Genomic DNA, 13,512 nt, shown 5'->3' on the forward strand with positions numbered 1-13,512 from the left:
CACTCAAGAGCTTCCTTAAAGGAACCTCCTGTGCTAGGGATGGTCTAAGGGCTCAACATTTGCTGGATGCCATCAGCGGACCTGCCAGACCTGTTGCCGATGAGATGCTATAATCTATTGCAGGAGTAGTCAATTTATGGTTAGCAGGTTCATGCCCTGCAGTCCTGGGAGAATACGTATATAGTGCCCCTTTAACGTTGTTGCTCAAGCCCGGAGGTGGCCTAAGACCCATTGTTGTAGGCACTATATGGCGACGTCTGTGCTCCAAGATAGCTGCATCTGCTTTATGTAAAGATATGTCTAGATATTTGGGCAATTACCAATTCGAAGTGGGGATTCCGTGTGGTGGTGAGGCGATATTACACGCAGCCAACAACCTGCTTGAGATGCATGGACACTATAACAGCAAGACCATGCTTCTTGTAGACTTTACAAACGCATTTAATCTTGTCGACAGATACACAATGATCCGTGAAGTCAGAACTATGTGCCCAAGTATCTCCAACTGGGTGGAGTTTTGCTACTCCAAACCTGCACGGTTATATTATAATGATGTTGTATTGTCTTCAGCCAAGGGGGTACAACAGGGAGACCGTTTGGGACCACTGCTCTTTGCATTGATTTTGCATCCCCTTGTGAACAAAATTACCGCAGAATGCACTCTTGACCTTCATGCTTGGTATTTAGATGACGGCACCCTTATAGGCGATACTATGGAAGTGTCGAAAGCACTTAAGATCATCCAAGATGAAGGCCCGGCTAAAGGGTTGCACCTGAATATCAACAAGACCGAGATTTACTGTCCATCAGTTGATCCAAGGAGAGAATCTATTGGTGTCTTCCCTGCAGCTATAAGTAAACCTACACGGGGTGTCAAGGTACTAGGTGGTCCTATGAGCTTAGACCAGCAATTCTGTAGCAACATGGTACTTGACAGAGTAGCGAAGACGACCCAACTCATGCATAAGATCAGGAAGTTGCAAGACCCGCAGAGAGAGTTACTCCTCCTGCGTAACTGCACAGGGGTTTTCAGATTGTACTTCACCATGCGTACGACAAGCCCAATGGCATTGCAAGAAGCTACCGCAGAATACGACAACCAATTACAACAATATCTGAGACAGTTGATCGTAGGCGACGGTGCTGGTTATGGTGTAGTTCAACAACGGTTTACAACTATGCCTATCAAAGACTGTGGACTTGGAATATATACAATGGCTGATACTTCTCGTTATTGCTTCTTAGCATCATGTTCCCAGATACAACATCTACAGACGACCATCCTTCAAGATACAACCACTTTCGAATCAGGTCAGAGATACCAACACGCCATGCAGTTATACACCCGGTCCTGTGGCCTTTCTCCAATCGATTTCAACATCAATGATGTTGCCCCCAGTTCATAAAGTCACTGGCAGCAAAATACTTTGATGCAATCAAGCGGGAACTGCCCAATAGGTACTCATTATCTACTCATTTCCTTAAAGCCATCACTATCTCGGGTCTCAACCAAAGTTTCGGGCCTCGCCAATTCAGTTCAGTCCTCAAGTACCGTCTAGGCATACCCCTTTTCGAGGAGGATAGCCTGTGTTCATGTTGCAGCCGTTTTATGGACATCTACGTAGACCATGATATTCACTGTGATTAAGAGGTCGCAACAAATTCAGACATGAGTTTGTGCGAGATGTTTTTGCTGATATTTGCTACAAAGCTGGCGTAGCCGCTCGTAAAGAAGTCTCAATGATTTTCTTGTCCGACGCCACCACTTTAAGACCTGCAGACATACTCGTTTACAACTGGATTAACGGTCGCGATATCTGACTTGATGTCACTGGCGTATCCCCATTCACCAATGCTAGAAACTACAATTTTTCTCCAGGTCATGCTATCTCTACTGCCGTTACATACAAGCGTTACAAGTACTTGGAAAAATGCACAACTCATGGATATGAGTTTGGAGTTTTGGCTTTCTCAACGCTAGGTGAATTGGGAGAGGAAACATGCATATTTTTTAAAAAGACTGACGAACTGCCTCGCAAGCCAAGATGTGAACCACAAAGTTGGAGGGTCTCTTTTTCATAGAATAGGCATTGCTATTCAAAAAGCAGTTGGTGTCCAACTTGTTGCTAGGCTACCAACAACTGTTGTGTAATGACTCTTTCTTTGCTTAATAATAAGCCTTTGTGGCGCCTTTTATTAAAAAAAAAATCATAATAATAATAAAAATTAGTAAATTTAATATTATATATATTTATATTAAATATAAAGAAATTAATTAGTTTCAACCCAATAAAATTGAATAAAACTATTTTCAGAGATTGATGGGTCTCGTAGGCTCAACAAATTAATAATCTTATTTTCACACAATTAGCTGGTAATATAATGGAAGCAAGGATCGTTCCCACGAAGAGCAGGGAGTTTAATTGTCAAAAATGTCGCAAATGGGGGTTTTTGTTTTAGATTCAAAAGCTAAATAAATAATAAAGCAATGAGAAGTAATTAAGATTGCAAGCAAAATGGAGTGAGATGATCGAGGAATCCTTCTTCGTAACTAAATATTCATCAAAGTAGTATATTCATCCATTCATCATTAATCATAGATCATTACTAACCGTAAGATAACAAATACGCTTAGCTATCTCCAAAATCCCTTAAGCCACTAGACAACAGGTACGCTTAGTCGCCAGAGTCTATCCGTCTGAACCACCTTGAGGTATGCTTACAAGATGTAATTCAGTCGAATGCTTTATGGTCTGTGAATTTAGGTTTAATCCTAGTAGTTAGACTCAGTACGCTCGGTCTACTTTCTAGTGTTGTGTTTACACGCGATTTCTTTACGGAATCCCTCCGCAAGGTCTCACGTTCTCTACTTGTGTAAGAAATTATTCAACAATTACGGATATCCTAACCCTTATTAGCATTAGATTGAGTTAACAAATATATTCAGTTGGCCACCTAAACAATCTATCAATCAATCATATTCATTTTTAATAATAAACACAAACAATAATCATATGAAGAAATCAGAACAGATTCATATGCTAAATCAAATCATATATAGTACTTAAAATTCATCCTCAATCAAATAAGTAAATTAGCTTGACATAATGGAGTTTATAGAAAGCAAACTGTAGTTGTAGAAGAATTCTAGCTATTGCTGCTTCTGTTGCAGGAGATCAGCCACTGCCGCCTTGTTGCAAGAAAATTTTAGCTACTACTGCATATATGAACTTTTAATGCTTCTGTTCTCTCTTTGGGTACTTCTGTCGAACAGTTTCTGGACGTGAAAGTGAGGGTGAGGAGATATCTTTTGGTTGCAATTTGGTCCTCTATTTATAGCAATCGAACCCTGAAAATTCGAATCTGATAACCACACAACAATTCTAAACCGCCACGAACAATCAAACGCGCTTTAATATTCAACATTCATCTTGAAATTCAACGGTAAAAGCATCACTCGGTGGCTGTTTTGTAGCTGCAGTATCAATCCAAAACCATTCTCTGACTGAATTGTCGCTCAAGTCTTGACTTCCAAAGATTATCCAACCTCCACAAACGCGTATCGATGATTCCTTGTTTATCTTGGATGCGGACATATCCTACAGAGTCTACAATAATCACGACAGCAGCATCAGTTCCATCCTGTATTCTTGGTCGAATATCTTGCAGCAGCATATCAAACTCCTCAGGTCCGTGCTTATCTGTTCCTTGTCCAGCTAGAGCTCTCCTATTGATCTATTTCTTCTCTGTTATAACAACAACATACATTTTACTCGAACTGCACCTTGAATAGCAGCAGCCATTATCACCATGTCCGACCAATAACCACCACCACTGCGTCATCACTATCACAGCTCCAATCACGTCCCTGACCTTGCATTATTATCACCATTATCAGCTGCATCTCAAGTTCTTCTCATGCTTCATCATCAATGCTCATCACCGATGGAAGCAAACATCAGTCACCTCTTCTTTTCTTCATAGTTGAGACAGAACTTAAGCCCATCACTCATGACTACAGACTCGAGCTCGTCACCAACAATGGCAGCAACGTTCACTGCCAGCTTGAGGTCTTCTTCTCTACTCGTCTTCCATCAATTACCGATGCCATCATGCAGTCACCATCAGTCATCTCCGTCATCTCACTAGCTCCCATTGACTGCTGCTATCATCATTACCGACTTCTTTTGAGCTTCATCACTAAGCTCGAGTGCTTCTGTCTATACCCTGTTTAACTCAAACAAACCTAGCTACAGCTCCGATGGCAAGCAAACCCATCTGCTCCATACCGTCTCTGACTTCTTCTCTTCCTCATTAAATCTTCCCAGTCACCATCTCGTTCGTACTGTCATGCCAGCTTCCTTCTATTACAGACGCGAACTCCATCATAATGCCATCAAAAACAGAATTTCATCATCTTTACCACTAATGGCACGAACTCATCTCTTTCAGCTGTTAATCATAGCCGCTCGAGCAACGCTGCAACAGATAACCATGCAGAAGAAACTGCACGCGGGATTTTCAGTTATGAATAAGATTACCCCTTGTAAAATACGTGACTGTGTTTAGCAGTTCCTTTGAGAGCTGACTGCCCCTTAACACTTGATGAGGTGTCAATAGTAGTTGCCCAGAAATTGACCATTTTGCCCTTTTGTCTTCTGAGTTCTTGTTTTGCTCATAACTTCTTCATGCGAACTCGAAATTACTTCATCCTTTCGCCGTTGGCTTTATATTTTCGTCCTCTTTAAGATGAAAAGTAAAAATCTTGTACTTGAACAAGTTCCATTGGTCTTTGGCCATTCTCCATTTGTAGCTAGCTTCTTTTATTGCACAATTAAGTGTCAATTCACTTCTTTTGGATGATTCACCTAATAAAACATAAAATAAGAGAAAACAAGTGTAATGTACAATAATTTGCAAGAATATAAACAATTACTAGCATGGAATTAACACTAAATATATGTAAAATATGCACTTATCAGAGATATGTCTGTTTTTGTCATTTGCTACAACAACAATGGTTGAATCTGACATTTTACCAAACACACTTTGATCATTTTTTTAAGTTGTAATGGTTCAGACGGGGACGGGTTTTTTTAATATTGTTGTCGTATGGGCTTTTTTTAATAACTCAAACTTGAAAACCATGAAAAATCCATTCAAGTGATTCTCTCTAGATCAGAGGGACAAAGAACTACTAGCATATGACCAGTTAACTTTCTCTGAAAATCCGCATGGAAAGTATCTAGATCGATCTCAATGTGCTTAGTGCGCGCATGGAAAACTGGATTAACTGTGAGGTATGTCGCTCCAAGATTGTCGCACCATAGGGTGGGTATGGCTGTACACGTTCCTAATTCATGCAAAAGATATTGAATCCAAATAAGTTCTGCGGTAGTAGTAGCAAGGGATTTATATTCGGTTTCGGTACTGGAACGTGATACCGTAGGTTGTTTGCGAGCACTCTCGATGCTGACAGAAGTAGTAACGAAACCATTCGGATACATAAACGATAGGGAGAAATGTCCCGAGTTCCAGTACTCAAGAAGCTATCAAACCGGGTGAGCAGTATTCTACAGAGAAACATGGACCAATAATCGTATACCAAGACTAAACATTACCATGATTTAGTCGAAGAGGTTACAAATTCATGCAAAAGATAATGAATCCAAATAAGTTCTGCGGTAGTAGTAGCAAGGGCTTTATATTCGGCTTCGGTACTGGAACGTGATACCGTAGGTTGTTTGCGAGCACTCTTGTTGCTGACAAAGATTACCTCTTAAGAAGTAGTAGCGAAACCATTCATATATATAAAAGATATGGAGAAAGGTCTCGAGTGTCAGTACGCAAGAAGCTATCAAACCGTGTGAGCAGTAGTCTGCAGAGAAACATGGACCAATAATCGTATACCAAGACTAAACATTACCATAGTTTAGTCGAAGAGGTTAGAATTGCCGACCAGTATATGGCGTTTTTAATCGACCAATGTTACCGTAGAAAATTTTAATCGCTCAGCTCCGGAAAACATCTAGATAATAATACGAGTTGTCCTAATGTAATACCTTTAAAATAATAATATATGTTAAGTGTACTGACTGTTGTAAACTTTGTTGTGCTAGTGTACGAGAGAGCACGTGGACCTAAGATGGGTCGTGCCAACCGGAACTTACAATTCCAGAATATAGACTAAATAGTTGTAAACTTGGTTGTGACAATATTGTCCAAGATATGTATACGTCTTATCTGCGGTGTAAGACTTGTTGTCCAGGACAGTATGTATTGTAAACGTTGTCATACACCATAGTGTCCAGGACAGTAAGTATTGTAAACTCCGTCATACACCGTACTGCCCGTTGTCCAATAAATTACGGGACAACGAGTCCAACGACGAAAAGCAAAGGAAATTTAGGACACGCGTGGTATTTACGATTTTCTCCGGGACCGTAATGACCGAAGTCCTTTAGTTCGGAATTTTAATATTTCCGCCCCTTATTTTGTCAATCGCAATATAATTATCCCCCAACACGGTATTGCCCCTTTTTTTAATCAGCTTTAACTTTAATTAATATTTTACCAAACGTCAAACTTTTTTTTCTCACAGCACAACAAACAACGCACAGTATAAAAATGATTTTGCAAAAGCCGCAACAATACCAAACTAAGCCTTAGTATTTTCATCACCAACTTCAACAAATATGTGAATATTATTATTTCCCTTGTAGCTTCCCCCAGTGTAGCTTTACAATATACTTTCATCCAGAATGCCCAGCGAAACCTTGACACTGACAACCTTAGCGAGATTCAGAAGGAAGCCATTCGTATGGGCACTAATAGCATACGAGTAGGACTTAAGCACCTACATAACAAAGTCAATAACAACAATTTGAGATCATAAACAAGTTAGTATTTGTTGTTGTTAGTCATCAAAACCCAAGATCACACCTAAAATATTAAAATCATGCTTTTATATCTCAGAAGATCATATCAAAAACTTCATAAGTCATGAACTAAATACTCAAAATATTAAGAGAAACATGCAAGAGAACAACCCCTACATTATGAATTATACCAAACATAAAAAAAAACTTTTTTGTAAAGAACTCACCCACAAATTCCATTGTTGTTAGAACAGATTGAACCTAAAGGTTTTAAAGAGAAAAACACAATATCTTTGCTCTACGATTCAAGTAGAGAGACCGAATGGGTGTGGATGATTTGAAGAGTTTCTGCAAGGGTTTTAATGTTGTCGACACCACAACTTCGGGTGTCATAACATACATTAATTTAGTACTATATGGAAATTTATAATCCATTCTTTGTCAATAGTTGAAGTAGGTGGTAGAATTTTTTTGATGGTAAAGATTCTATCAACACCATTTTGACTTTTGTTATACATAGTAAGATACTACAGTATTGGTGGTATACCAACATGAATGTTCTAGCACTAGTAGTTTTAGGTTATTGCCTATTTGTTTATTTTATTTACACTCCGAGTTGAATATATTAGTTCTTACACTCCGCTTACAACTTATTTCTGGATAATATTGGTATATTATATGTGGTAAAGGGTAAAAACAACGATCATAAAATTGAGATGTCATGGGTTCAAGAGCTCATCATAAAAAGGAATAATACTTCTAAAATAAATGTTGCTAAATTTCGGTTCCTATGCAAATTATACGAGGTATATCAATTTTGTTATCACCTAGAACAAGGGATGAGGGATGTCTAAAATGACTGAAATTACTAATTTCCCTCACTATTAAAACTTAAAAACTTAAATCCAATCTATTTTAATTCCACTCTCTTAGAGATTTTTCTATCAACTCATTTCTCTTAATTAGATTCTTGATTGTTTATATTAATCAGAACCGGCCGATATAAATGTTCACGTTAACCGAATTTGAAGAATCAATTCATATGCACATACAAGATGGACGATTCCTCTTGATGTTCTTCATGGTCAAAGAACATCAATCCGGAATCGCCCAATGTAAACACTCATATGGACAGATTCTGGTTGAAGGAACTCAAAAAAGTTTTGTTGGTTTCTTAAGATAAAATTGTTCGATATATTATAAACATTTCACATTCATATAGGATAAAATTATTCGATATATTATAAACATTTCACATTCATATCGACTGGTTCCTGGTTAAAAAATGCCAATTTAATATGTGGGTTTTAGAGTATAATCGGTCGGTATCAACTATTCATATTAGACAATTTTTGTTTGCCATTTTTCCTGAATGGTTTTTAGGTTATAGTTGGCATATATAACAACCAATATCTACATATTCTTAGAGTTCTTCGTGGTTGTAGAGCACCAAACCAGAATTGGCAAAAATCCATTGTATCTGTCGATTCTAGTTTGATTTTTTTTTTCTTTTTTAATAATTTTTCTAAAATTGTTTCATATGTTGAATCTTCAGTAATATTAGTTAAATTAATAACTAACACATGTAATTAACAACTAACACGATTAATTAAAGAAGAGGAGAGGGTACTTAGTACACGCCAACTTTTTTGTTCGTGAGCCTGTATATACAATCCTCTTACAATGTGTTCACTTATGAAACTGTATACACGATTATTTAACAAGGTAATCCTGGTATGTATCAGAACCAAACTCCAACAAGAACAAGTCTTGTAATCTATATTTCAAGACATGAATTTAACAAGAATGAGTCTTATAGGTTATTTAAAGTTGAGCTAAGACTATCTAGGTTTAACGACGTACAACCCGTGAAATTTCAAATTATAAATATAAAGAAATATAATGCGGAAAAAAATATCATGGATACCAGAAAAAAATTATCGAGAAAACAACAATAATGAAATTCTTAATTTAAGTTGTTGCACCAGTTACCTACTACCAGATTTCGAGCTCGATGTAATATCTTAATTCAGTTGTCTTTATGCACCTCTAAAACTATAGCAGAATACTAATTCTAATTAGGAATTTCTCTTGTAAATCATCTTGCAGAACGTTGATTCTTTTTAGAAGATACTCTTTAAAATATTTTAGCAGAATGTTAATTATCTTTAGAAAATGCTTCTCAATAATTAAGGTTTACACGTTCTGCAACGTAATTGATACCTCACGAGATCATCTAGAGATATTTTGATCTATCAAATCTAGAGTTTATGATAAATAATCCTTGAATTACTTTATAACAGAAGAGAAGGACCTTATAATAGACAAGAATTATTGTAATCACTTGGAGACAATTTCCTAACTATAAAAAAAATATCTTACATCTGATTTACAATCGCCACTAAAGTCTTCAAAATCTCACTCTTGTTCCTGAAAAACAAAGGGGTGGAAAACAACCCTATGCAACATACACACAATTTTCCAAGGGATGGTTTGTGTAATTACATGAAACCTCTTTTTATAGTGAATGGCCAGGGATAATTCTTTATAATTCAAGTCACTTTATATAGGAAATAAAACATCAAAAACTTGACTAAATTAGACCTTAGATCACATTTTTGAGGTTTTAGTTTGCGAATTGTCACTAAAAGTTCGTGTATTATTTATCACGAACTGAACACACTTATCAACTTAGAAACCTAAAACATCCACAATTCTTCATTTTAATCCTAAAATGCAAATTCTATAATCTACAATTCACAAAGTTTTGCTACATTAAGTGAATTCGGAAGTCAGAACCTTGAAGTAAAATTACATAAAAAAAAATATCCAGAAAAATTACCAAATAGAAAGCGTTCGAAATGGCAAAAGAACTTACATGTCTATCACCAACAGGAATCTTGACATGGCGGTTTAGAAACGTACTAAGGCCCTTCGGAAGAATCATCGGTAACTTCTTTAATATTCGATTGGTTTAATGCTTTTATGCCTAAACTTTTACTAGTTCGAACTAAAGAAAAAGAAAAATAGGATGATGATGGGAATTTTCCAAGGCAACAAAAGGATAAAATGAAATTTTTGTCTCCTAATTAAGGACTGAATAAATGAAGATTAAAGTGGAGGCTTTCCATGATATCTAGGGTTTGCTAACATTATTGGCTCACTGGGAAAACTGCTGGTACTAACAATAGTGAGTGGAAGAAACCAAGCACATCAAACACTCTCTACTCTTCCTCTCTCTAGAATTGTGAATCCGCGGCCCCCGACCTATATTCTCAAATATGAATGTTGCCAATATTACCTTTTCATTTTGGCGTTCGAGTTCTGCATTACATAGAATTAATCACTCCCTTGCTTCTAATACCAATCATGCGGAACCGAATAGGAGTCTTAGTGTCGTAAAATAATCCATTTCGTTTTGTATGATTACCCCAAATTTAAAGTGGGGGATGAATTTATTATTGACTTTCGAACATTTCCAACAGTTGTCCGTTTTGAGATCGTAAGCATTGGTTTACCATATTTTCCGATGTATGCATGTATCTATTGACGCTGATCCTAGATCCATAGTTTATTTGTATTCATGGGCAGATATCGATTGTATTTGTGCTATATCAACTCGTATTCATTGATAATCGTCAGGTACTGACGGATGTAGAATGTAAAAGATATATAAACGTTAAAGCATGTTCAAATTCTCGTGATAATGCTAGAGAAAATCGTTTTGGTGATAACGCACCTGATTATCCTATTGGCACTCATGATCAAGATCATTTCGCTAGACAACAAGATCCACATCTTTTTACATGATAAACGGTCTCATTATCCACATGGTGAATGAAGATTTCATAGTTAATCTAGCAAATTCATTCAATGTCATTCAATGATCAATCCTTTTTCAGATTGAAGAATCAATGAAATTTCAACCAACAATCTAATATCTAATGCATGAGTGTCTTGATAGACGAGAATGACTCTTTGAAGATTTATTTAGTTCATACACATATCCTCTAAATGGTGTTAGATATTTTCTTGGTTGAACCCACAAGCTTTGTTATCTCAAGCTTGTTGTCAATATTAGATGAACAAAACTAAATTTTGATATCTAGTCTATTAAGCAAGTCTCAGACTAGGTTAAAATTTGGTAAGTATCAGACATCACCCTCGAAGATTGAAGATCATCGAAGACATTTGGAGAACTTCATTAACAAGGTATGTGAAGACTGAACAATTATATTTTACTCACCATCTTACCATGTTATCTTACAAGACTATGTCATATGACTTTTAGTAGATTTATTATAAAGAAGAAATTTCGAATCAAGCTTGACTTGTTAAACATCTCGAAGTATGACTCAAGCATTGGATCTTCAAAGGTCCTTAATAATATTAGTCACGCAACAGTTTATTGTTTAAGGATCAATTTTTGGATCAATTGAAAATTTCCCAAGCAATGATTCTATCATTTGGGAGTGTTTGGGAATGTTTCAAACACCAAAAGAGAAAAGAAAAAAAAAACTTATGTTATTTCGGATTAGGGTAGGTTGGCGAACCATCTTGCAATAGATATCTGAGTTTCAGAAATACAACGAAGGTTGGTGAAATAGTTCACAAATTAACTGCAAGTTCAAAATGGGAGAGTTCACGAACCGTGGTGAGATGAATTTTAAATATTAATGTAAAAGGCTAATAGTTGGCGAACCTGGTTCACGAACGATGTCCATATGAATTCTTGATCAGAGTAGGGTTAGTGAACCTGGTTCACAAACCGTAGCACCCTGACTCGTGAACTTTCCTTACGGTTCACAAACCGTTTCACCGTCCCAGTAAAGTTTAGCAGATGATCAAAGACTTATTTTTTTAAATATGTTTAACATTTCTATGACTCTCATAAACACCTCTAAGACCCCAGTGATCAACAGAACACTTGTGCATGTGTATTATGATTAAATTCTTAACTGTTTAAATGAACATCAAATTGCTTATAGTTTATAAGGAATATTTTCCAGAACAGTCGTTATACACGGTTCCGTAATTGGACCATTGTGTATATTCTTTTATCTAAATTTCAAAAATAGTTCTAACATACTTACTTGAAACCCTAATTAGAGTTTCATCTAAACAGAGAAAGGGGTTTGCTTGAATCACAAGTTATCTTAGTTTGAATCTCAAGTTATGTTAGCTTGAATCCTAAGCAATCCTCGGTCTTGAAAAATTATACATAGAGATGCTCATTCAAATGAGAAATTCAATCCCTGACACTTTGTGTCCTAGTTGATAGTTAGCACTCCTCTATTGACCTAGGTTTCCTATGTGAAACTTATTAGGTCTACGACTAATATACTTCGCTTTGGGGATTCGTGAAACCAGGTTCGACTATATTTTATCTTGATAGTTTGTATATCCTTATCTTGTTGTTTTGTTATTGAGGTTTTCGTAATTTCTTTCATGCAAGATAGATAGTAATCGCAAAGTTCTTTTCGTCTAAGACTTTGTGATTCCTCAAGATAGATATCCGAAAACTATTCTTAATTGATAAGTCAAAGATTGTTATTGGGAGGTGGTAAAGTATCCAGGATTCTCATATAAGTGAGTTAAGTGTTCCAAATTTGTGAGGTTTACTATCTTTGTCTATTGCAAAAATATTTCCAGGCCTTGATCTTTAATCTAAAGGGAAATCTAATAGGCTTATCTATTAGAGGCAGATTGGTATCAAAAGTCTTCACTTAGGTTGAAGCAACTCTTAGGATGTAAAAGACGTCATATAAGGGAATCAATTTCATAGATCCTTGAGAGGTTTAAGAGATGTAAGGAGCGCGATTGTAACTAATTTCTTGGAGGGTGGATACGGTCTCAACTACATTCCAATCCGAAGTATGATAGTAGTCTAGTGTTTGTAACGGATTAATACAGTTTGGTATTCAAATTTGGACAAGGTCCCGGGGTTTTTCTGCTATTGCGGTTTCCTCGTTAACAAAACTTCCGATGTCTTGTGTTTTTCCTTTTTCATATTATATTGTTTATCTTTATAATTGGATTTACACAAGTAGCACATATTCAATCTTAGTACATACCTCCATGTAGTTGTGATCGATTACTAGACTTGTTTCTTGTACAAATCGTATCTTGAAAGATAGATAAAAAGTTTATTACATGGAAGAATTCTGATTGAATTATTTGGATACGAATAGATTGATCTTATATATTGATTTTTTAGATCGTCCAAGTACTCTTCTTAACAATCAGGTTCTTGGACTCCATTTTCTGGACTTTCTAATTGAGAAGAGATGGAGATATAACCTCTATATACATATTTTCAAGAATCATTAACTTGATCAACTTGCGTTTGTATTAGGTTTTGAACGAAAAAAATTGATGGTGTACTTGGTATCCTCTTGAAAAAGTGGGGGTCTAACTACCACACCCAATATATCGCTTAGGAAATCTATATGGACTAACTCCAATATATTTCCAAGAGAATCAACTAGACAGTCAGACTCAATCAAGAAAAATACATTCAAGAGTTATATCTTTTTTCTCAATGTAATCAACAAATCAAACAGATAGAAATCTGTGAGCGTTATTTTTATGAGAAACAACTTGAACGGTACGAAAGACCAATTTTCAAGTGTCA

The 13,512-nt window shown here is 36.3% G+C and overlaps 1 protein-coding gene across 1 annotated transcript; it reads left to right on the forward strand.

Moving 5' to 3' along the window:
- Positions 1–296: 296 nt before the first annotated feature.
- LOC113324308 lies at positions 297–1,406 on the forward strand. The gene has a single exon (XM_026572625.1). The coding sequence runs from the start codon at positions 297–299 to the stop codon at positions 1,404–1,406; it is 1,110 nt and encodes a 369-aa protein (XP_026428410.1).
- The last annotated feature ends 12,106 nt before the right edge of the window (positions 1,407–13,512 follow it).

Source organism: Papaver somniferum, chromosome 11, assembly GCF_003573695.1.
Source record: "Papaver somniferum cultivar HN1 chromosome 11, ASM357369v1, whole genome shotgun sequence".
Taxonomy (NCBI): Eukaryota; Viridiplantae; Streptophyta; class Magnoliopsida; order Ranunculales; family Papaveraceae; genus Papaver; species Papaver somniferum.